Source organism: Callionymus lyra, chromosome 17 (assembly GCF_982586985.1).
Source record: "Callionymus lyra chromosome 17, fCalLyr1.hap1.1, whole genome shotgun sequence".
Taxonomy (NCBI): Eukaryota; Metazoa; Chordata; class Actinopteri; order Syngnathiformes; family Callionymidae; genus Callionymus; species Callionymus lyra.
In genome coordinates, this window is record NC_141834.1 from 17,834,121 (window position 1) to 17,861,290 (window position 27,170).

The 27,170-nt window shown below is 37.6% G+C and overlaps 1 protein-coding gene across 1 annotated transcript in view; it reads right to left on the bottom strand.

Annotated features, from left to right (window-relative positions):
* The window catches only part of cdkal1 (CDK5 regulatory subunit associated protein 1-like 1), a 289,248-nt gene that overhangs the window by 56,294 nt on the left and 205,784 nt on the right, over positions 1-27,170 (bottom strand). The window contains exon 12 of the mRNA XM_087779017.1: positions 16,762-16,824. Coding sequence (XP_087635143.1) covers positions 16,762-16,824 — 63 coding nt within the window. The remainder of the gene's footprint in view (positions 1-16,761; positions 16,825-27,170) is intronic.

A 27,170-nucleotide genomic window follows, 5' to 3' on the forward strand; every position in this document is an offset into this window, starting at 1 on the left:
TTTTTGCTAGTTTGTATTTCTTGACTTCTGTGCCAGAGAGAAGTCGATCGATGCGTCAAGAGCCGAATGTTACGTCAGACAATTTTTTCTTTTTCAAAGTGAAAACACCCTTCGGTCATAATCAATGCACCAAGAAAGGTTTAATAAAGTTAATTAAAATTAATCAAAGAAACGAAAATAGATTTGTTTTTTCATTAGCATGCAAATATTGACAGCGTTTTTTTAATTTTTGTGTCAGATGCGAGATGAAGCAACTGAGATCCCACGAGATTCCTGCTATAACTGAGCACGAGAGGATACAGTCGACTCTTAAAGCTGATGTTTTGACATATTTTGTTTTGAAAACAAACGAAAGCAGTTAAGACTTCGTCAAGAGTCATGTGGTCTGTAAATACTACAACACCAGAGTCAAGTACTCGACAATACTACACATATATCCTTGTTACTACACTATCACAACACCAGAGTCAAGTACTCGACAATACTACAAATACATCCTTGTTACTACACTATCACAACACCAGAGTCAAGTACTCGACAATACTACAAATACATCCTTGTTACTACACTATCACAACACCAGAGTCAAGTACTCGACAATACTACAAATACATCCTTGTTACTACACTATCACAACACCAGAGTCAAGTACTCGACAATACTACACATATTGTAATCGTATTGTTACTACAGTATCACAATGTATTGTAATACACCGTATCGTTGTCCCTGTATCGTGATACATATGGTATCAGGTAAAGGAATAATGAAATCCTGCGATGACTGAGGACAAGAGGATACAGTAAGTCCAGCAGCTTTTAAAGCTGATGTTTGGACATATTTTGGTTTGAAAACAAATGAAAGCAGTTACAACTTCGTCAAGAGTCATGTGGTCTGTAAATACTACAACACCAGAGTCAAGTACTCGACAATACTACAAATACATCCTTGTTACTACACTATCACAACACCAGAGTCAAGTACTTGACAATACTACACATATTGTTATCGTATTGTTACTACAGTATCACAATGTATTGTAATACACCGTATTGTTGTCCCTGTATCGTGATACATATGGTATCAGCTAAAGGAATAATGAAATCCTGCGATGACTGAGGACAAGAGGATACAGTGAGTCCAGCAGCTTTTAAAGCTGATGTTTGGACATATTTTGGTTTGAAAACAAATGAAAGCAGTTACGACTTTGTCAAGAGTCATGTGGTCTGTAAATACTACAACATTAGAGTCAAGTACTCGACAATACTACACATATATCCTTGTTACTACAGTATCACAATGTATTGTAATACACCGTATCGTTGTCCCTGTATCGTGATACATATAGTATCAGCTAAAGGAACAATGAAATCCTGCGAGGACCTGGCGATGACTGAGGACCAGAGGATACAGTGACTCCAGTCATGTGGTCTGTAAATACTACAACATTAGAGTCAAGTACTCGACAATACTACACATATATCCGTGTTACGACGGTATTCGTCATATATCCCAATATATATCATACACACGATCGTGTTGCCAATACACACCCATACTTATTTAGATATTTAGTGTATATTTTTTGATTCTAAACAAGACTAAATTCATATTTAAAGTTATACTTTTATGTTTGAAAACAGACAAAGTCAATCTTCCTCATGTTTAGCCTTTATTTTGTTTATTTTATGTCAGTTTCAAATCCTTCTTCCTGTCGTTAACACTCATTTTGACAGGTTTTTTTTAAACACAAATGAACACGACTCTGACCTTCTTTCATTTAAAGGTGATCAACACCTTTTTCCTCTCAACCGCCCGGAGAACAAGAGTCTGTTCATCCCAAACGGAGAGAGAGCGACTAATATTAAACAGCTTCAATCCTAATAAAGAACTCATAAAGCGTAACAAAGAGCTTTTATCCTCCGCGACACCTACTCACATCTCGGCCTCTTTTCATGCCGGCGAGCGCGACTCATCTCTCAGCTGCTGTTTACAGATTAGCGAGCGTTGAAGGCTCTTAATTGGCTGTTTGGACCTAATAAATAGCTGTAATTAACAGGAGTCGTTCTCGGATGCCAGGCATCGCCGGTGAACAGGGAGACAACACGGGACACCTTGGTTTCTGTGGCGCTACAATAGTTTCTCACAGCGCTTTGAATTCAACGCAAAGTGTGTGTGTGTGTGTGTGTGTGTGTGTGTGTGTTTTGCTGCAATTAAACGCCAGATAGAGCGTCTGAGGGGACAATGAAATCTCGCGAGATTACAGTTATGACTAGGTACAAGAGGATACAGTGACTCCGGCAGCTTTTCAGAGTTTCTCACAGCACTTTGAATTCAACGTAAAGTGTGTGTGTGTGTTTGTTTTTTTTGCTGCAATTAAACGCCAGATACAGCGTCTGAAGGGAAAATGAAATCTCGCGAGATTACGGTTATGACTGGGGACAAGAGGATACAGTGACTCCGGCAGCTTTTCAGAGTTTCTCACAGTGCTTTGAATTCAACGTAAAGTGTGTGTGTGTGTGTGTAGATGGACATAGTTATTCTATGGTTTTATATTTTCACTAAAGTTTATAAAAATAAATAAATAAGTAATAAAAAAAACTTTATTTTTTAATGCAAATATTCAGTGTTTGTTCATTTTTGTGCTGCAATTAAACGCCAGATAGAGCGTCTGAGGGGACAATGAAATCTCGCGAGATTACAGTTATGACTAGGTACAAGAGGATACAGTGACTCCGGCAGCTTTTCAGAGTTTCTCACAGCACTTTGAATTCAACGTAAAGTGTGTGTGTGTGTTTGTTTTTTTTGCTGCAATTAAACGCCAGATACAGCGTCTGAAGGGAAAATGAAATCTCGCGAGATTACGGTTATGACTGGGGACAAGAGGATACAGTGACTCCGGCAGCTTTTCAGAGTTTCTCACAGTGCTTTGAATTCAACGTAAAGTGTGTGTGTGTGTGTGTGTGTGTAGATGGACATAGTTATTCTATGGTTTTATATTTTCACTAAAGTTTATAAAAATAAATAAATAAGTAATAAAAAAAACTTTATTTTTTAATGCAAATATTCAGTGTTTGTTCATTTTTGTGCTGCAATTAAACGCCAGATAGAGCGGCTGAAAGGGACAATGAAATCTCGCGAGATTACGGTTATGACTGGGGACAAGAGGATACAGTGACTCCAGCAGCTTTTCAGAGTTTCTCACAGTGCTTTGAATTCAACGTAAGTGTGTGTGTGTGTGTGTGTGTGTGTGTGTGTGTGTGTGTGTAGATGGACATAGTTATTCTATGGTTTTATATTTTCACTAAAGTTTATAAAAATAAATAAATAAGTAATAAAAAAATCTTTATTTTTTAATGCAAATATTCAGTGTTTGTTCATTTTTGTGCTGCAATTAAACGCCGGATAGAGCGTCTGAAGGGACAATGAAATCTTGCGAGATTACGGTTATGACTGGGGACAAGAGGATACAGTGTCTCCAGCAGCTTTTCATAGTTTCTCACAGTGCTTTGAATTCAACGTAAGTGTGTGTGTGTGTGTGTGTGTGTGTGTGTGTGTGTGTGTGTGCGCGTGTGCGTGTTTGTGTGTGTGTGTGCGTGTGCGTGTGCGTGTGTGTGTAGACGGGCAGGTGCGCGGCGTTTAGATTGCTGACTTAACCGATAAAACGCGAGTGTAGCCCGAGGTGACGCGGATAAACAAAGACGTTTGATAAACGCCGTCAACAAAACAATCAGAATACTTTTTATTTTTTAACATAGTTATTCTATGGTTTTATATTTAATAAAGTGTATAAAATAAATAAATAAGTAATAAAAAAAATAAAAAATTTAATCAACATGTAAATATTCACAGTGTTTGTTCATTTTTGTGCTGCAATTAAACGCCAGATAGAGCGTCTGAAGGGTCAATGAAATCTCGCGAGATTACGGTTATGACTGGGGACAAGAGGATACAGTGACTCCAGCAGCTTTTCATAGTTTCTCACAGCGCTTTGAATTCAAAGCGTGCGTGTGTGTGTGTGTGTGTGTGTGTGTGTGTGTGTGTGTGTGTAGGTGTGTGTGTGCGTGTGTGTGTGTGTGCGTATGTGTGTGTGTAGACGGGCAGGTGCGCGGCGTTTAGATTGCTGACTTAACCGATAAAAGGCGAGTGTAGCCCGAGGTGACGCGGATAAACAAAGACGTTTGATAAACGCCGTCAACAAAACAACCAGAATACGCTGTGAAAAAAGAAGAAAAGAAAAGCTGATGCAATCATTGTAACCGAAGCAACAAAAAAAAAAGTCAAGACAAACTCAAGTTTCTTTTTTTTTTTTTTTTGTCCGAGACCCGAATCAATAAAGTTACACGAGTGTAAACATGTTCTTCACGAGCCCAGATAAGCTGTAAATGGAAATGTTAAGTGGCAAACAAAGGAGCCGGAGTCGTTTTCATCCATCAACGGCGCCTGGATTAATCTCACAGATATTGGCTTAAGTTACTTCAGCGAAGGGTTGTGCGACGGAAGATACCGCGTGAAGTGTAATTCACCAGATAACTAGTCGTTCACGCGGGTCAGAGAATTAACCCCCGGAACCGATGATTCAAAGAAGAAAAGTTTATCAACACAGACAAGAAAAGTTGATCATCTGCTCCAATTATTTTCTATTTCTAATGAAACGCACACTCTGATCACGTGACGACGACAAAAACACAGCAGCAGGTTTGTCGGGTCAAAAGACAAAAGCAGAAATTAAAGTACCTGCTAATAAACGTATCAACAACAAGTGATTAAGATCATTATCAGAAGATAATTAAGTCTCTTTTTGACAGATGACATTATGAGTGTCATTAAAAAGTGAAATTATATTGATACACACACACATATTAATATTCTTTCTCCACGATACTGTTAGATATTTAATTCTCATAGAATCTTTGATCGTTTACATTTCGTAAAGTTTGTTTTCTTTACACAGTAAATTAACTCTCTACTGCAGTAATCCTGCTTCAGAACTGCTACGAGGTAAACATGTTTCTCTTCCATGTTTAAGAAAAAATATTGATATAAAATATTGAGATATTATTTTTCATGATACCATTACGATATTCAACTGCACTGTATTGATTTAAAATAAATGAATATTTATCTATATTTTTTGGCTTTGAAATCACTTTTTATTTTTTAAACATAGTTATTCTATGGTTTTATATTTTCAATCAAGTTTATAAAAACAAACAAATAATGAATACAACATTTTTTATTTTTTAATTAACATGCAAATAATCCCAGTGTTTGTTCATTTTTGTGTCGCAATTAAATGCCAGATAGAGCGGTTGAAGGGACAATGAAATCTCGCCAGATTACGGTTATGACTGGGGATGAGAGGATACAGTGACTCCAGCAGCTTTTAAAGCTGATGTTTGGACATATTTTTGTTTGAAAACAAATGAAAGCAGTTACGACTTCGTCAAGAGTCATGTGGTCTGTAAATACTACAACACCAGAGTCAAGTACTGGACAATACTACAAATATATCCTTGTTATTACAGTATCACATCACCAGAGTCAAGTACTGGACAATACTACAAATATATCCATGTAACTACAGTATCACAATGTATTGTTATACATCGTAATACACCGTATCGTTGTCCCTGTATTGTGATATATATGGTATCAGCAAAAGGAATAATGAAATCCTGCGAGGACCTGACGATGACTGAGGACAAGAGGATACAGTGACTCCAGCAGCTTTTAAAGCTGATGTTTGGACATATTTTGAAAACAAATGAAAGCAGTTACGACTTCGTCAAGAGTCATGTGGTCTGTAAATACTACAACACCAGAGTCAAGTACTGGACAATACTACACATATATCCTTGTTACTACAGTATCACATCACCAGAGTCAAGTACTGGACAATACTACAAATATATCCATCTAACTACAGTATCACAATGTATTGTTATACATCGTAATACACCGTATCGTTGTCCCTGTATTGTGATATATATGGTATCAGCTAAAGGAATAATGAAATCCTGCGAGGACCTGACGATGACTGAGGACAAGAGGATACAGTGACTCCAGCAGCTTTTAAAGCTGATGTTTGGACATATTTTGAAAACAAATGAAAGCAGTTACGACTTTGTCAAGAGTCATGTGGTCTGTAAATACTACAACACCAGAGTCAAGTACTGGACAATACTACATCCTTGTTACTACAGTATCAGTATATATTGTATCGTGTTACGTGTCAAATTCTAAGATCGTTGCCAATACACACCTCTTAATATTTACAAATTTAAGTAGAAGTTAGTTGGCTCTATACAGGAATACTGTATATTGAGATTTAAAGTTGTACTTTTATGTTAGAAAACGGATAAAAGGGATTGAATCTTCAACGTATCCACATGTTTACCGATTATTTTGTTAATTTTATGTCGGTTTCAAGTCACTCTTCAAAGTCAAACTCGCGTCAGATGCAATAATATCATCGACTCGAAACCCTCAAGAGACGCAGCTTGTTGGTAAAATAAACAAACATGTCATAATTAAGGAACTAGAGAAGTGAAATGTAAACTCAAACAGATGGCACTTTAAACAGGAAGAAACCAGGCCATCAGCTGTCAATCAAAAAGCAAACACACGCCACACCGACGGGAGACAGAAGCAGCTACGATCTCCTTAAATATATTTTTATCAGCGAGCAAAGAAAAAAAAATACATCGCCTTGTTTTCTTTTCTCTTTAGACGAAGACAAATGTTTGGAGTCGTAGTTCTTGGCAGGAAACCGTTGCCCTTTTTTTTTTGTCTCGGCATCAATTCCTCGGCGTCACATACGTCGAGAAAAACCTTAAATAAACAGGGAATATTTAAAAAGGCAAATGTTTGCTTGGCAGCGAATCCCGGAGTCTCTTTGGTGGTTGCTTTTGTGGGCCGGAGCGCGAGCGCGAGCGTCCCTCTTGTGTAACCCTGACAGATTGAGAACATGTATACATGTGCTCTCGTCTGATAATCAGGTCTTTGGCAGGCGGCGATGAAGATGTGGGAGGCGGCGGCGGCGTGCGGCGCAACATACATGTCGACACACAAGGGCTCTTGTTTCATGTCGGTTTGTTAGGTTTTTTTGCGAGTCTTGCTTTAAAGTTGAAACGTACAAATCACCGTCGACCTCCCGGAGCCAAGTAGGACGAGCGCATGACGTCTGCTCTGATTGGTCGGAGCGGCGGAGATGGACCGGTGCCAGAGATTACATGAAAAAACAACGTCGACGTACAATAAGATATAATAACGAAGATAAGACTTTAAAATGAACTTTTACTCCTCATAGCGAGAAGTTAAGATGTGGATTGTATTTAAATTAAAAAAAATAAAGAATAGTTTAAATGTCAAGTCATATTGAAATACTGTAAAATTGAGTTGAGTTTTTGGACATTTTTATCTCTTTGTTTTTACTTTTGTCTTCGTCCGTCCAAGAGGAACAGTTTCCAGATTGTTTAACTTCTCCCGTTTGTACCATAAACTTTCACTGTACTGCAGGAACTGTAGGAATAATTACAATTTTAATTAATATTGAAAGACCGTCGTATTTCAATTTTTTTTTTGTTATAATTTGGGGATTTTTATCAATTTTTCCTCTATACTTTTTACTTAACTTGTAGTCAAGAGGAACAGTTAACAGATTGTTTAACTTCTCCAGTTTGTACCAGACATATACTTGCAATGTTCTGCACGAACTGTAAGAATAATACAATTTTTAATTAATATTGAAAGTGTCATATTTAAAAATAAAAATGTGTTATAATTTGGGGATTTTTATACATTTTTCTCTATTTCTTTTTACTTAACTTGTAGTTTTCTGCCAACCCAAGACAAACGCATGACTGTCTTACTTCCCGCTGGTACTGAACAAACTGTATAGTAAAACAACTGTGAGAATAGAAGTTGACATTTTAATTCATACTGAAAGACTGTTAAATTTTAGAGTTTTTACTATTAAAATTTGGGGGTTTTGAGATATTTTTCTATTTTTCTTTTACAGTTGCCAGATTATTTTACTTCCCCCCTGGTACTGAACATACTGTATACTTGTACTGCACTGCAAAAACTGTAGGAATAGTTCAAATATTAATTCATATTGAGAGATCGTCATATTTTCAAGTTTTTACCATTTTAATTCGGGGATTATAAGATATTTTTACTTACAGTTTTTCGCTTGATCCTGAAACCAAGAAACACTGTAGACTGTAGATTGACCACCATTGAGTGTTTCCTGTCTGTGTAGCATATTAGCATTTTAGCTTCTGCTACAAACAAACTTAAAATATTTATTTTCTGGAACAATTCCTCAAGTTGAGGCTTCAATACAACGAAGACAACTGAGCTCCAGTCGCTACATCAAAATGAACAAACATGTTTGTCTATGGCTCTAAAAGGAACTGTTTCCTCTGAAAATAAATGCGGAAATAAACCTATTGGAGCTTGTCAAGTCAAAACAATAACATAATTTGTCGGACAATAGTCTTTCGTCTCATTACTAGAAAAATATTCAAAAGCTGCAGACCTCTGCCAAGCAGCTCATATAAAAAAAAAAAAAAAAAAATGGCAAAAATAAATTAACAAAAAGAACGACCATTATTGAAGTTTTGCTGTCATTGTACTCAAGTCTTTTGTTGGCGAAAAAAGAACCCAGAATCATGTTAGCATATTAGCATAGCCAAGTTTTGAGCTAAATAAAAGGCAAAGAAATGAGCTAAGAAAGTCGACATTCAAAGACTTACGTTCGTAAGACAAAATTAAATGAATGTTGGATGAAAAGATGGAGGAAACCAATGAAGTAACGGGTACATTTATGGGTAAATATCAGGTTTTTCGCAAGTTTCCAAAAAGATCAAAGACTCCCGACTTGATCAGGAATCAGAACCAAAGGCCAAAGCGAACGTTAGCATCCGTCCGAGACATTTTTGTCTCAAAACTCAACAACAAAAACCAACACTGTACCCCCAACACCCCCCCCCCCACACACACACAGTCAGTTAATTAACAGAAACGTAGGAGTAAAGAATGTCACGAGGAAATGTCAAGATCGACACTGACGGAGGTTTTCGGAAATTTGCAACGATTCAAAAACGGCAGCTTATAAAAAAACACAAAACATTAGACTAATTAAATGTAATTAAAAAGCCAGGAGGGAGAAGCGCAAACACTAATTGTTCCGTTAAGCAATGTGTGGAAAACATTCAAAGTGATCTATTGCGAAGGGGGTTGAATTGTTGGACTAATTAACTTTCTTTTCCTTTTGCAAAGAAAGAAATAATAAATAATCACGTCAACCTTTGGGAGGCAAAGTGGGATTTGGAAAATCACCGAAAGGGGGGGCGGGGGGTGGGGTGGGGGGGGGGGGGGGTTTACTCGCTATAATTAAGTCGGTTTGTTTTGGATAAAAGGTGGAAATTCTCCCGCCAGTCTTTCATTATCAGCCGTTCATTTCTCCACCTCCACCTCTATTTGCATGGGTTGGGGTCCCCCCTCGTGGTGGTGTGGGGGTCCCTGGAGGGTCCCGGGCAGGTGCAGCGAGCCATGTTGACAGCTTGTCCCGGTTTCTCTTGCTGCAGGGGAAACTGTCACCGATGTCACTCTGGCCTCGGAACGCAGCCGGGGAATGGATGCCTCTGTGTGTGTGTGTAGGTGTGTGTGTGTGTGTGTGTGTGTGTGTGTGTGTTCTCAGGAGACTATGACAGCGTCGGGTCGAGAGGGGCTTTGTTAGCTCCAGCAGAAAAAAAAGTGCGGACACACCTAGTTCCAGAACTTTCACCTTGTAAGTCTTGAGGGGGTTTAGAACTATAAAAAAAACAACAAAAACAAAAATGAAAAGGTGGGACCAGGTGACACCGCCATGATACCACCTTCGGGGACTTGGATACATAATGTATGACTTATTTTTTCCACTTCACATCCGAGCACGTTGACGGTGGAAGTGTCACTTTTTTTGACAGCGTTGAAGCTGCTGAGTCGACCGGATCGTCCGTGGAAGTGACTTCACTTCGCGACGTTAACGATGGATATCGTGAAATAACAAAGATGTGAATCCAGTTAAGATGTATTTGATGTTTTTAAATGAGAAATAAATCTTAATTAATGAACTTTAAATCATGTTGAAAGTTTTATTTTGTCGATTTGGAGCCAGTTTTTCTGTGTTTCTTTACTTGCAGCGGTTGCCAGATCGTCTCACTTCCCTCAAGGGTACTGCATATATAGTGTAAATAACCTTTACTTACTTACTTGTACTTTACTGCAAAGACTTTACTGTCTTAACAAATGGTTAAGTCTTGCTTTAGGTAGAAATGGAGTGTTTAGACCCAAGCTGTGTCTCAAATCACATACTTCTCTTAGTGCACTGGAGGTTAGTATGCATCAGGATAGTGTACGTACTAACTAGTAACTAATTCTCCACTGATAGTATGTCTCAAATCAAACTCTGCTGCTACACACTAACAGAAAATGACGCGACAGCTTCTTCTTCTACTACTATTTAACGATGATTTCAACCAGCTGTTGGAACACTATCGCCACCTGCTGGCAGCACGTTTGGTTTGGATCAAGAAATATGAGAAACTAAATATTCGAGAGATATTTACGCCGTCACTAAGATGGCGGCCTTTTATTGTAGAAAGTGTCCAACGATCCATACTCAGTTTTTCGGGCGTTTTAGTGACAATTAAGTGTGCATGGAGCACAACATATACTAAGAATTGAGACGCACTTATACACTAAAAATACTAAGTATGCAAGTATGCGATTTGAGACACAGCTCTATTCTCACCCAACTAGTTCAAAGAATTTGTCCAAAAAAATGCCAAGAGGTTAAAGAAAACGTGCTTTTTTTAGTTTCTTGCTTTAAGACATTATTAAGGATTTTGAGAAACATTATAAAAACTATTTGTCTCGCCCCATTGGCTGAATAAAAAAAAGGTGTATAAACAATTATGTGTCACTTTTGTCTATAAATAACCCTGGATTTGTCTGGTAAATGTAGCTCGTCATTAATTCAAATTAGACAGTTTTATCTAAAATAAGACAAAAACACTGGATTCATTTTTTTTATCCTGAATATATATAACATTTTAAAATTAATTTCGACCTTTTTTGTCTTTCGAGACAGTTTGTTTGCTTTAAATTATGTATAGTCTTCCAAATGTAAACACTATATATATACACATAGATGTACATACACACTCTCCAGACCAGGGGTGACCACAATTTCTCGATTTGTGAGCTACTTTTAAAATGATCAAGTCCAAAAGATCTACCTTCATCAAATTTGCTCAACATAAGTTCATTACATACATAAGTACTTTACTCAGATGACTTGAATAGACCATAATATTATCAAGAACACTGTATTTATTGAAGGTGACCAGTGGCTTCTTTAAAACATCTTCACATGAAGTCCAACCAGAATTGAAGGTTTCATCACAAACTACTGAACACTTCGTCTGAACATCTCTGAGCGTTAGTGGAACTTGTGGCTCACCTGCACAACACACACACGTTTTATTATTATTATTATTATAGCCATAGGATCGGCTGCTCTGCATGTCAATCAAATCGTCAACCAATCGGCGCAATAACCATTTGATTGATTGATTGCCGATCTGACGCTCTCTTCTTTATTCTTTTTATATCATATTTTATTATGTCACGCCATGTACTCGCAACAGCTTTTAACAGAGGGTTCTGTTAAAATTCAATCCCATCACAGCAAACCCCTTCTAGTATTTAGACCAAAATAAGACCAAACACATTTTCTCTCATAGACTCAAATAGGCACTAAATTATAGTCAAAATAACAGATAAATCACACACACACACACACACACACACACACACACACACACACACACACACACACACACACACACACACACACACACACACACACACACACACACACACACACACACACACACACACACACACACACACACACACACACACGTTTGTTTTTCAGACTATTACTCACACTTAAACCCGTTATGTAGTAATGCTGTATAAATTCTGGTTGCACTAAATAATCTCAAACTGATTTTATGTGGTGCATGGCGCTCAAAAATCTGATTGAAGTAAACTGAAATTCATAATTATAAAATAAAAAATACATTTATATACATTTGTATTTTTTTTACCACGTACATTTCCAACAAAATTGGTTAATTAAAACTGTACAACTACATTATCCTCCATCAAAACAGAAAACCTAGAAGCATGAAACGTTACATCACACACTAATAAAAACCCACACAAATGTATCCAAGTGTTCAAAGCAGCCTGAAGAGGTTACACAGTACAAACTGAAGCAGAGCGCACACACACACACACACACACACACACACGCGTGTTTGCTTTGTGTGTGTGTAGTGCGAGCGTGTCTGGCGCAGGGCACTGGCCCTAGACAAAGTGCTCTGCCAGCTTTCTGCCCACTGGTCTTTTCATCGCTGATGGATGAGTCTTGTTCAGCACCATCTGGCTCCGAGAAACTTCGCATTAATCATCACAAACACACACGACTGCCTGTTAAGCAGGCGACCAGCAGGCAAATACAATTTCCCGTCTCTGGACCCACACGGACGCACAACCGACTCCCGAGATCGGAGGCCGGAGTAAAAGAGGGAGATGATGGGATGCGAGCGAACGCTGACCTTTTTTTGTCGAGCGATCGGTTGTTTTGACGCGACGAAAAGGAGACGTTTGTTACTTTGTATTTTGTTTTTAAGATCAGGCGAGTGATTGGTCGGTTCAACGGATACTCGTTTCATGAAGGACGGACATCGTTTCTTCTGATATTAGCTTTAAAACTTATCTTAAGTATTCATTCATTCATTTTCTACCGCTTTATCCCTTATGGGAGTCGCAGGGAGTCTATCCCAGTATCATAGGGCGAGAGGCAGGGGACACCCTGGACAGGACGCCAGTCTGTTGCAGGACACACAAAGACAGACAACCATTCACACACACACTGAGGACAAGAGGATACCGTCGACTCCAGCAGCTTTTTAAAGCTGCCGTTTTGGAAGTATTTTTTTTATACAATCACAAGTTATCAAAAAAAAAATCAGTGTTACACGAAAATCATACAAGCGAGTCTAAATATGAATATATCGTTCTTCTTTAAAGTTTTTTTTTGGTCATTTTAAGAATATATATTTCCCGTCTGTAGATTCAAGTAAATACTTTACAAATATTTGAAGAAAGAAGAAAACGTTTTTATTTAAATTTGGGAAATTGTCCATAGGTATTATGGACAATTTCCCAAATTTAAATAAAAACGTTTTCTTCTTTCTTTCTAGATATTTTATCGACTTGGGACTTGAAACAGCACCTTCTGAGTCCATGGTTCTCAGTCGAGGTGAGGTAGGGTTGACCTCCCGGGGGGGAGGGGGGGGGGGTCGAGATCCTGCCTCATGTGAAAGGAGTATTTTGAGGGTTTTTGTTCACGAGTGAGGAGAGAATGAAGCAGGAGATCAACAGGTTTTGGGGCAAAATCAACGCTTACGCTGACGATGAAGCGATATATCGTGGTGATACGCCAGTGGTTCTGAGGTTCCTACCTTTACAGAAACTTAAGTTTTATCCTCAGGGTAACTGGATTTGCGTCTGGTCAGGATGCCTCGGTTGGTATGTTCCAACGGTAGGAGACCACTAGGGAGCCCCAGGACTCACTAGAGAGACCGTGTCCCTTTAGCTAGCCCGGGGCCACCTTTGGGGGGGTCCACTGGGAAGAGTCGGACAATGACATGAAAGTCCTAGGGGGCAAATTTTGAGCCTCCAAATTATTTTTTTTAAGCCCCCATAAGAGCTTTGGATGAAAATCTGAGGTTAAAAACTTAATAAGCACCTTCATACAGCTTATATCGTGACCCTGAACGCAGATCATTAACAGATGGAAACACATCTGGTTATAACATAGTACTTTATATAACCAACTAATACTTTATTTATTTAAAGTAGTTTTCAAATATTTGTAAAGTATTTACTTGAATCTACAGACGGGAAATATATATTCTTAAAATGACCAAAAAAACAAAAAAAAACTTTAAAGAAGAACGATATATTCATATTTAGACTCGCTTGTATGATTTTCGTGTAACACTGATTTTTTTTGATATCTTGTGATTGTATAAAAAAAATACGTCCAAAACGGCAGCTTTAAAAAGCTGCTGGAGTCGACGGTATCCTCTTGTCCTCAGTCAACGCTGGGCTCTCACTGAGATTTCATTGTTTCTTTAAGTTGCAGAGAACGCAACGACCGCTGCCATCTAGTGGTCGGACGTTTTAATTGCAACACAAAAATGAACAAAACCCCTGAATATTTGCATTTTAACACACATTTTTGATATAAAAAAAAGATCATTATTATTATTTTTATTCCAAATTCTTATTTTTCTTTCGGAATTACTTTTTGATTAAATTAAATCATTTCTTGCGGCGTCAGGATTTATTTCCTCGCTGAAGAAATAATGGACAGTGTTGACATGTTAAGTCAAAACCTGGAGAAAAGACACGAGTTGACCATTAAATCTCTTTTTTTGGTAAATAAAGTTACACAAAAGTTTAAAAAACAAAACAAAAGAACAACGTTTCTAACTTTCCTCACAGCCATGAACACGTCATGAACCGACTCTCGACTTCTACGGTTGGGTTTTTTTCTGTCTCTGGTTCGACAAACTTTTGTTTCCACAACAATCTCCCCCGAGGGTGCGACGGGAACTCGGCGAGAACTCGCTCAAATTGGCGTCTGATTAATTGACTTCGCCACAGCTTCGGCGGGATCCGGACCCGAGCAGAACTCCTCCGGGGACGGAGCCGCATGATCACAAATACCCAGAATCTCATTTGGAAGAAAAAAGGCATTAATGGCTTAAAAGACACGACAGGGATCAACGAGTGAAGTCGGATCGTGAGAGACTCGCAGCTTCTTCTTCTCCTTCTTCTTCTTCTTCTTCTAGACGTGATCTCCTCCGTTCTTCACTAATTAGTGTCGCACACGTCTGAGGTCGCACATTTGAACTACACACTACACTACACAGAAACATGTGTTTGGATGTGGGATCAATATCGGAGACTTAAACTGTGAACCAATAAAACACTGGTTTTAAATGTTTAGATAACAATAAAAAAACACTGAGTTATCTTCTGTCAGTATGATTTGGGCTCAAACTTAGTTTATTTTGAATAAGTTCTGCTAGTATGAATCTGGGGCTAAATTGTGTCAGTTTCGATAAGCCAAGTAACCTTATGTCAGTATTATTTTGAGTCAATTTTATCAGACTTGAGTTAAACTATTTTTGGGCAAATTTCTGTCAGCTTCACCAGACTGAGTTACGTTCTGTCAGTATTATTCAGGGGCCCAATCTTTTGTCGGTCAGTATGAATTTTGTTTCATCAGACTGAGTCAGGTTCCCTCAGAAGGACTTTGGGGCTTAATTTTGTCAGACTCATATCTCTTATTTCAGTATTTTTTTGGGGGCAAAATTGTTGTTAGTTTTATCAGATTGATTTAAGCTCATTATTATTTCAGGGCAGAATTTTGTCATTTTATTGTTTGTTATATGAAACTAAATTGTGTTTTGCCAGCATGATCTTCCAATTTATTTATGTTCTGTCAGTATTGTTATTAGATCATTTGTCAGTTTTACCAAAGAAAAGTTCTGACAACATAGTTTGGGACGAGATTCTGTCAGTTTCATCAAACAGTGTCAAGTTCTGTCAGCATGAAATTGGAACTTAAAATTGTGGGAATGAGAAAAATGTTCTGTCAGTATGAATTTGGGACTTAATATTGTCAGAATGAGAAAAAAGTTCTGTCAGAATGATTTTGGGACTAACTATTTTCAGACTAAGAAAACAGTTCTGTCAGTATGATTTTGGGACTTAATATTGTCAGAATGAGAAAAAAAAGTTCTGTCAGTATGATTTTGGGACTTAATATTGTCAGGATGAGAAAATAGTTCTGTCAGTATGATTTTGGGACTTAATATTGTCCGAATGAGAAAAAAAGGATCTGTCAGTATGATTTTGGGATTAGATTTTTTTTCATTTGTTAGAGACTGTGAGTGAAATTCTGTCAAGATAGGTTTGACTTTGTTATTACTTATGTAAAATACAATGTCTTTATTTAGGACAATAATCAAAGAAAAATGTTCTTTGCATTGTGGTTAATTAATTTTTTTATTCACTAATTTAACTTCCTGTGCAGTTATTGCTTCAAGAATACTTCTGCTGGTTAAGTCCTGCGTTCACGTGGCACCAGCTAGTTAACCCGAGGTTGAAGTAAGTAAGTTTATGACTCGCACGTCATGCTTGAAAAACAGCTTTTAACGGCCAAACTTGATTTACACCACGGACCGGGTCGAGTGGCTGCTCAGTTCAGACCCTCCACAATCAGAGCAAACACTCCAGATGCCTTTTTCTCTCCAGGAGCCCGCTGAGAGGGGCCCTCAGCCCAGACCGGCCCCATAAAGCCACGGAGACATTAGAACAATGATGACCTCCAGCTCACAGAGGTCAACTTAAAGAGCTCCATTTCAAGCTCGGGGTCATTAGCCAGAGAGAGAGAGAGAGAGAGAGAGAGAGAGAGAGAGAGAGAGAGAGAGAGAGAGAGAGAGAGGGGCCGATTGTGCGAGGGCCCGACATAATTAAATAATCGCCTCTTTTATGACCTTCGAGAGGGACTTTGGCTCAGAACAGAAGCAGCAATGTAGTCCAGAGAAGAGTTCTTACCTTGTGGTCGTACGGGTTGTAGGAGCGGAAGAGTTCGGACAGAACTTTGGTTCTTTGCTTTTTCTGTTGACGGAGAAAAGAGACAAAGTTAGTTTTTGTATAAAAACATCTTCAATCTCTTGATCAAAGGGAAGGAATTAAAAGAGTTTTGAGGCGCAGGAAGTCAAGACCCTCGACTCACCACTTGATTTCTACTCTTGTCTACAGTTATGTTCTGTCAGTATGAATTTGGGGCTTCATATTGTCTGGCTGAGTTATGATCTGTCAGTATGATTTTTTTGGTCAAAGTTTTTCTCAAATCTATTTGAGTAACATTCCCTCAGTATGATTTCAGGGCTTTTTTTTCTTCCATCAAACAGTGTTATGTTCTGTCAGTATTATTTTAGGGGCTACATTTTGTCAGTTTTATCTTACAGTTAAGTTACAGCATGTAAATATAATTTTGGGACAAAGGGTTTGTCAGTTTTATCAAACCGAGTTATGTTCTGTCAGTATTATTTTGGGGCTACATTTTGTCCACTAACAAAAGGATTAATTCAGTCAATTTTATCAGACTTAAGTTAGGTTCTGTCAGAATGATTTTAAGGGATAATTCAGTCAATTTTATCAGACTTAAGTTAGGTTCTGTCAGAATGATTTTAAAGGATAATTCAGTCAATTTTATCAGACTTAAGTCAGGTTCTGTCAGTATGATTTAAGGTTTAATTCAGTCAACTTTATCAGACTTAAGTTAGGTTCTATCAGTATAATTTTGAGGGTTATTTCAGTCAAATTTATCAGACTTTAGTTAGGTTCTGTCAGTTTGATTTTGAGGGATAATTCAGTCAATTTTATCAGACTTAGGTTATTTTCTGTCAGTATGATTTTAAGTTTTAATTTGGTCCATTTTATCAGACTTGAAAAAGGTTCTGTCAGTATAATTGTAAGGGTTAATTCAGTCAATTTTATCAGACTTAAATAAGGTTCTGTCAGTATAAATTTAAGGGTTAATTCAGTCAATTTTATCAGACTTAAATAAGGTTCTGTCAGTATGATTTTGAGGGATAATTCAGTCAATTTTATCAGACTTAAGTCAGGTTCTATCAGTATAATTTAAGGGTTAATTTGGTCAATTTTATCAGACTTAAGTTAGGTTCTGTCAGTATGATTTTGAGGGATAATTCAGTCAATTTTATCAGAATAAAACAAACTTCTATGACGGATCATCAGAATCGCGCGTCGATCTCCAACACGTCAAATGTAAAGTTTGCATCGACTCGCCGACCACAGTAAAGATGGCGGGAGCGTCGCCTGCAGTAAATCTACAGTAAATCATCAAGTCTGGAGTCGACGGAGGGAAACATTCACCACCAGCCGTGGCGGGCGGGAAATAAAAAAGTATTCCACTCCGGCTCATGGTCTGACCTCAACCTTGCGTGTCCTTAGCGTGTAACGATATGCACGAGACGTGACGGTTTGATGTGCGGCGGTTGTTAATGCAATCGGTTCGGCGGCGGCGGCGGCGCGGCTACAAAGACGCTAATTATCCGACTGATTAGTCCGTGTCTGGCTGAGGGCGGATGGATGCTATAGATGCTACGTCGCTAACGGCACATTCGTCTCAGACGCCGTCTTTTCCAGCATGTAAATGCTGGGACTCGAACCCCCCGAGGCCTGGACGTATGGAGCAGACGACTGAACAGTTAGCATCTTGAAGGCAGCTCCGGAGGAAACGCTGAAGCTTGAGGCGAGAGAATGCAAAAAAATAAATCTATTAACCCAAAGGAATGTGTGGTCAAGAATCACGGAGCCGAGGTCAACGGACACATCGATCGTCTGGTATCAAACGTAAAGTTGCAGAGGAGAAAAGTGAAAAGTTTAGAAATAAGAAGTACTGGTTCAGGACCGTCTGGAATTACTGGACTTTTATGTGAATTCAAAGTATTTATCTCAAAATATATCCTTGAGATTTTTCCTTCACAGAATCCATTATTAGTGGCTCATGAAAGTTCCTTTAAAATATCTTAGTTTCACCAGATTGAGTAAGGTTGTGTAAGTACTATTTGGGGCCAAATTCCTTCAGTTTTATGAAATGGAGTTCTGTTGATTTTAGAAAAAAAAATAAGTTATTTTATTAGTTGAGTTTAGTTCTGTCAATTTAATTTTAGGAACAGGTTTTGTCAGTTAATTACATTCTCTAAGTATCATTATGAGGCTTTATTTTGTCAGCTTCATCAGAGTGAGTTACGTTCTGGGGCTTCATATTGTCTGAGTTATTTGTTTATTTATTGTTTATTGATGAAAAACACAACATTTAAAAGAAAATATATAACAAATATCAATAACTTGATTGATAACTGAGATTGTAAGAAAACCTTAGTGTTTTCTGGGTGTTGAAGAGTGTTTGTTCATTGAGTTAAAGCGTGTTTTAAGTTAAGTTTTAACATTTCCTATTCTCTTGAATGCACCATGTCATTGAATGCATCGTCTGCGTATAATAAAGCATTGAAACAGACGTCCTAGTTTCTTCCATGGATGTACGAATGGACGGACGGACGGACGGACGGACGGACGGACGGACGGACGGACGGATGGATGGATGGATGGATGGATGGATGGATGATTCAAAGATAGAAAGGTGGATGGATGGATGGTTGACGGATGGATGGTTGATGGATGGATGGATGATGATGGATGGATGGATGAATGATTCAAAGATAGAAAGGTGGATGGATGGATGATTCAAAGATAGAAAGGTGGATGGATGGATGGTTGACGGATGGATGGTTGACGGATGGATGGATGGATGGATGATGATGGATGGATGGATGATTCAAAGATAGAAAGGTGGATGGATGGATGGTTGATGGATGGATGGATGGATGGATGGTTGGATGATTCAAAGATAGAAAGGTGGATGGATGGATGGATGGATGGATGATTCAAAGATAGAAAGGTGGATGGATGGATGGATATGGAGATAGAAATCTCTCGGGATATTGGGTTCACAGTAGTCGATAGAAGGTACAGAACAGGAACAAAGTGCAAACGAAAGTGCAAGGGATGACAAAGTGCAAGTATACAGAACATGGATCAAAGAAAAAAAAAGGTAATAACTATAAGTTCTATTCATCATCTTGTATGAATATAATTCAGAATAACTGATCCGTCAATCAAAATGACATAATAAACCTCTACCTTCTGAGATCAGAACGCAAACCTGAAGAAAGAAACTTCTTCTCAACGAAACATGTTCATGTTTGTCTCAAGTTACTTTAAAGTGAATCATCTCAACACTTTTAAATCCTCATCTTCCAATGGTTTCCCCTTTAAAAGTCTCCTTTCTTTCTATATTTCCCCCGATAGTCTGTAGCCGCAAATCCAGGCACCAGTTCCTTAACCATGACCTACCGGGAGGAAGCCTCGGGGCAGACCTAGAAAAGGGTGTCATTCTGGAAGCAGCGGGTTTTTCTAGTGTAGCTGCTGATGATGATGATGATGGTGCCATGAGACGGGGGGACGTCTGAACCCCTTAACTCGTGCGAGTCTTTGGTGGAATCTGGAGCGTCTTCCTATCAATTACTCTCCACACAGGCCTGGAATCTTCTCGGTCCACCAGAGGATCCGTTGGTCTGAACCTCGTCCACGGAACCTCGTCTGTCCATCATCGGCTCGTTTGCACGAGAGCTCGATTCCCTGAAGTTCTCACAGCTCCAGGGCTCCGGCGGTATCTTCCAATCTATTCTATCCTGCCCGGCTTTGTCTCGACACACACTCTCACACACACACTCTCACACACACTCTCTCACACACACTCTCTCACACACACACCTCGGCCCCTGTGTTCCCCTCAGTGTTCCACCACAGCGAGGGAAACTCACACTTATTATTCCCTCTCTCTTCCCACAACCTCCCTCTCAAGTCTGCGACGCCTGGGGCTCCTTCAGATGGAGAACATTCTTCTCATCATCATCATCATCATCATCCTCCTTCCTGCCATCGCTCACACCATCAGGCAGGTGCGTCTCAACAGGTGTACACCGGGTGTAAAGGTGAGGGTTTCTTACAAGCCCCGAGAAAGACCACAAAGACCACGTCCAGGTTTAGACCTTTAAACGACCAGGTGCTGAGCGACAACATGCTAATGCTAAAGCGACAAAGACGGGGATATTAGGTTAGGTTAGGTAGAACTAACTTTAGAACTTAATTTTTTTTTTTTTTCATATTAGCCAAAGCAATACAGCAATTTTTCATAAAAAATAAATACAAATAAAATAAGAACAAAGAGAAATGAAGAGAAAGAACAAGATGATACAATCTAGTGTCTAAATAAAAAGATAAAGAACATAGATCAAAGAAAAATAACAAAGACTAACTACTAACTAAATTGTTTGTATTGTGTGTATTTAAATTGTTTGTATTGTGTGGCTCGGGTGCCAAATGAGGCCCTTTCGACAGCCCATGATGGCCTACACACGTTTAAAAAAACAGGATTTTTAATTTTAAAAAAAGTATTTTTAATAAAAAAAAGTATTTTTAATTATTTTCATGTTTGTTTAAGTTTTGACTGATGAATATATGTTTTTTTTTTAGGTCAAATTATAGTCAATATTTATATGAATATGTATGATAAGGAGAGAGTATACATGAAATATTTGGGTATTTTTACTGAAAATGTAATTGATTAGTTAAAACATATTTTCAAGGTAGTTAAAGAGTAATAACGTCATCATTACATAAACTATGATGATTCACTTTATAATTAATGGGAAACTTTCAATTAAAACAGGTTTTCTCTACAACACACTAAAAACAACTTATTATTCTAATGGTATTTAAATACTTTGCGTAAATGGGTATTTTAAGCTTTTTTTTTCTCAGTATTTTAATAATATAAGCAGTTGTTTCTCCCTTAATTGAGTCTCAAATATTATCTTTATTTATTATTAGTTTGTCACAAGAATAGCTCTTTAATCAGCTTATACACATTTTATCCAAAACGATATATTTTTATATTTGTATTTAGTGAGTTACACGTATAATTTAAATTTTCAGAAACCAGATCTCCTTCAGAAAATTAGTTCACAGCAGACGATGGAAGGCACAGAAAAAGTGCAAACTCAAAAAAGTGCAAAGGATGACAAAGTGCAAATATAAAAAACATAGATCAAAGAAAAGAAAGTAATAGCGACAAGTTCTATTCATCGTCTCGTATGAATATAATAAAGAATAATTGATCCGTTGATCAAAATGACATAATAAAGCCGAACCTAAAACCTAAATAGAGTTCAGAACAAAAACAAATCAATCATTATATTTGTATTTATTCTGTGAGTTTCACTTGTGTTTATGTATTGCATTTAAAAATAATGAAATGCCTAATATTATGACATTAAAAATGTCATAATTTAATTGAAAATACAGCAAAAACCTTTAAACAAAAATAAAAAAACATTAAAATGTCTTGAAATATAACCAGGAAAAAAAAATGGCACCAATGGAGTTGAAAATAAAAGTTTCTTAAACAAATAGAAATGATCAATTAAATAGTTTAATATCAATGATGTGATACATAAAAAAATAAAACTAATGTCGTTAATTCATTATTGAGGCTGTTTCCTGGGTCTGCCCCTGGACATCCTCCCACTGTGTCAAAGTCTTGCTAAAAAGAGTCACAAAAGTGCAAAAACTCTCTTATTAAAGGGTTGAAAAAAGGGATGAAAAAAGGAGAAAAGACGCCCAAAGGAATTTAATTATACATATTTAGGGGTGGGGGGGGGTTGTCAGTCAGCGCCTACACAAATCAAACACACGTCTAGGTTGTGTTTACGACAACACGGCAGACTCACACACGTGTGTTTGTGTGGTGCTGTCAGAGCAGTGATGATGAGCGATGGTTGTTACCATGACGTCCATCTGTTACTGCACTGAGAGGATGCTGCGTGTAACGAGGACTGACATCACACGCATGTGAACACGGGTCTGAACACGGGTCTGAACACGGGTCTGAACACGGAGGCGCCGCTGCTGCCAAACACTGTCGCACCGAAGTCACTGACGCCACAGAACTTTAGTCGTTTTTGGTGTTTGTTTTGATGAAGAGGTTCTTAATGTGGGAATGAAAACACAAACGTATTGAGAAAGATGGAATAAAAGTGAGACCAGAGAAGGTTGATTTAAACTTTTCTATTCAGTGACAAACTAAATATAATTTGTAATCTAGGAAACATTTTTGACACGTTGTCTCTACTTTGATATAAACCTTGTTATATTTTATACTTTTATTGTAAGCATCCTTCGTTTTTTAGAAAATAATAGGGATGACAAGAATAACAATGATGATGATGATGATAGTGATGATGATGATGAAGATGAAGATGATAGTGATGATGATGATGAAGATGATAGTGATGATGATGATGACGATGATAGGGATGATGATGATGAAGATGAAGATGATACGGATGATGATGATGATAGTGATGATGATGATGAAGATGATAGGGATGATGATGATGACGATGAAGATGATAGGGATGATGATGATGACAATGATAGGGATGATGATGATGATGATAGTGATGATGATGATGATGATGAAGATGATAGTGATGATGATGATGATGATGAAGATGATAGGGATGATGATGATGACGATGAAGATGATAGGGGTGATGATGATAACAATGATAGGGATGATGATGATGATGAAGATGATAGTGATGATGATGATGATGATGAAGATGATAGTGATGATGATGATGAAGATGATAGGGATGATGATGATGATGATAGTGATGATGATGATGATGACGATGATAGGGATGATGATGATGATGAAGATGATAGTGATGATGATGATGACGATGATAGGGATGATGAAGATGATAGTGATGATGATGATGAAGATGAAGATGATGTTGAAGATGAAGATGATGATAATGATGACAGTGATGATGATGATGATGTTGAAGATGATGATGATGATGAAGATGATGTTGAAGATGAAGATGATAATGATGTTGAAGATGAAGATGATAATAATGATGACAGTGATGATGATGTTGATGTTGTTGAAGATGAAGATGATAATAATGATGACAGTGATGATGATGTTGATGTTGTTGAAGATGATGATGATGATGATGAAGATGACAGTGATGATGATGTTGAAGATGATGATGTTGATGACAGTGATGATGATGAAGATGACAGTGATGATGATGATGATGTTGTTGAAGATGATGAAGATGATGATGATGATGATGAAGATGACAGTGATGATGATGATGATGATGTTGAAGATGATGATAATGATGTTGAAGATGAAGATGATAATAATGATGACAGTGATGATGATGATGATGATGTTGAAGATGATGATGATGATGAAGATGATGTTGAAGATGAAGATGATAATGATGTTGAAGATGAAGATGATAATAATGATGACAGTGATGATGATGTTGATGTTGTTGAAGATGATGATGATGATGATGAAGATGACAGTGATGATGATGTTGAAGATGATGATGTTGATGACAGTGATGATGATGAAGATGACAGTGATGATGATGATGATGTTGTTGAAGATGATGAAGATGATGATGATGATGATGAAGATGACAGTGATGATGATGATGATGATGATGTTGAAGATGAAGATGATGATGATGATGTTGAAGATGATGATGTTGAAGATGATGATGATGATGATGATGATGAAGATGACAGTGATGATGATGATGATGATGTTGAAGATGAAGATGATGATGATGATGTTGAAGATGATGATGTTGAAGATGAAGATGATGATGATGATGTTGAAGATGATGATGTTGAAGATGATGATGATGAATATGACGACAGTTATAATGATGATGATGATGATGATGTTGAAGATAAAGATGATGATGATGATGATGATGTTGAAGATGATGATGTTGAAGATGAAGATGATGATGATGAATATGATGACAGTTATAATGATGATGATTATATATATATATATATATATATATATATATATGAAATAATGTTAAGATCTTATAAAACAACAAGAACAAATAAATCATCAAACATTGTGGAAAACATACTGTATTCGCTTAAGACCTTGGCTCCTGCAAGGGTCTGAGTGAGGTTATCTGCCGACTGTGATGAAGAACATGTGAGCGTTACATGATGAGAGCAAATATTTGTGTTTATTATGGTATAATTCTAGATAAACACAGTCATGACTGACGTTCATGTTCAGTTTGACGTGTTTCTTCCATTTCCAGAATCAAACCGGTCAGCATCTCCATGAGTCATCATGCGTGTACTTGGAAGTAAAAGTATGTGCACTTTAGGACGTCATTTATTAAAGTACTAGCTTCGTCTTCCTGGAAACTCTTGAGATGAAAATTGGATTCAATAACACTTTGATGAACGTGAGTTTCTCTGGAACTTAAAGAGAAAAGAACAAACGTGGAGCAAAGATGGAAAGATGGAGCCAGAAAACTGATGTAGCGACAGATTAAACTGTTGAAGTATCGTGATTCTGTATTAACAAGTATATATGTGTAGTATTGTCAAGTACTTGACTCTGGTGTTGTAGTATTTACAGACCACATGACTCTTGACGAAGTTGTAACTGCTTTCATTTGTTTTCAAACTAAAATATGTCCAAACATCAGCTTTAGAAGCTGCTGGACTCACTGTATCCTCTCGTCCTCAGTCATACCCACTATCTTGGACCAAAATCACAAAAAAACTAAAAATGATATTCATAAAAATATTATATACTTGGAAACCGCAAAAATTATGATTTTTATATGAACATCATTTTTTTGAGTAAAATCGAAACAACAAAAAAAACATAAAAGAAAAGAAAAATATATTGACGAAAAAAAAGAAATAACCGATAAAAAAACCCAACAAATAGTCATGAAAAAACATAAAAAACATAAAATTATGTTCTTGGAAAAAATCTCTTCAAATAAAAATAATTATATTCATGAAAAACAAAAGAAAAACATTAACAGGAAAAAGAATGTTCGCAAAAAGACATCAAAACAAAAAATATATATTTATGGAGAAAAAAATATATATATATTCTGTTTACAAAAAAACCTCAGCAAAACAACAAAAATTCTGTTCTCGAAAAAATTACATAAAAATAGCAAAATATTATATTCACAAAAAAAACTCACCAAAACAACAAAAATTCTGTTCTCGAAAAAATTACATAAAAATAGCAAAATATTATATTCACAAAACCTCAACAAAACAAAAAAAACATTTGCAAGAAGAAAATATATATATCTGTAGTTTGGTTGAGGTGTAAAATGAAATATTGAGATGATATCAAGTGTAAAGTCAAGTCTTCCATTAACACTCACAGCATCTAATCAATCAAACATGAGTTGAAGGTTCAACTCCAGCAGCACCTCTTGCTCAAGAGCCCCCCCCCCCCACATCCAGATGTGTTTGGGACGAAGGGAAGAGTCGGACCTTCAGCGAGTCCTGGCAGAGACAAACGATGGCGAGGCCCGGAGACGGAGCTACCAGTGGCCGACCAGCTGTTTCACCTCGGCGGCGGCGGCAGCAATGCCTCGTGGGTAATAGAGCTCTTAACCAATTACAATCTAGGGAAATTAAAAACACCGTCCCTCCAGAGCTGCTAATCTCCTTCTCCATCACTTCCTGCTGCAGCTGCTCAACATCACCTGAGCTGCCGACACACACGCACACACACACATGCACACACACACACACACATTTGCACGCAACACACACCTTGGACTCCGCGAGTCCATTTATCAAGGCTAAGTTCTGGTCACCTGGGGATGATTATGGAGATCCGAGCTAATAGCGTTCCCATTCTTCTCCTCTCAACATGCTCCCACCTCTCCCTCCATCCCTGTGGTCTTTTCTTCTTCTCCCTCCATCTTCTCTCCCTCCATCTGCCTCCACTCGTTTGCTCATGTTTCAGCGAACAACGGCTCATGAGTCGGACAGGTGATCCAGCAGCACACCTGGAGCTCCTCAAGTACCGCTTGAACATTCTTCTACGTCTGTCTTTGTGCTACATTCTCACAGTATTCATTTGGGGCAAATTTTACGTAGTCCATTGCAAAATCACATTGTTGCTCTGCCAGTATTATTTTGGGGTACATTTTTGGTCAATTTGTAACCAAACTTATCAGTGTTTTGTTCTGCAAGTATTAGTTTGTGCAACTTTATCGCTTTACAACTCATACTTGTTTCTTTTATTCTGGCAGTTTTTATTCGGGGAGAAATTCTGTCCATTTCAACAGAACTTGTGTGTTTTGTTTAGGCAGTATTCATTCGGGGAAATATTTTGGTCCATTTCAACATCATTTGTGTCTGTTTTGATCTTCCAGTATTCATTTGGGACAAATATATATTTGTCCATCTCAACATAAGTT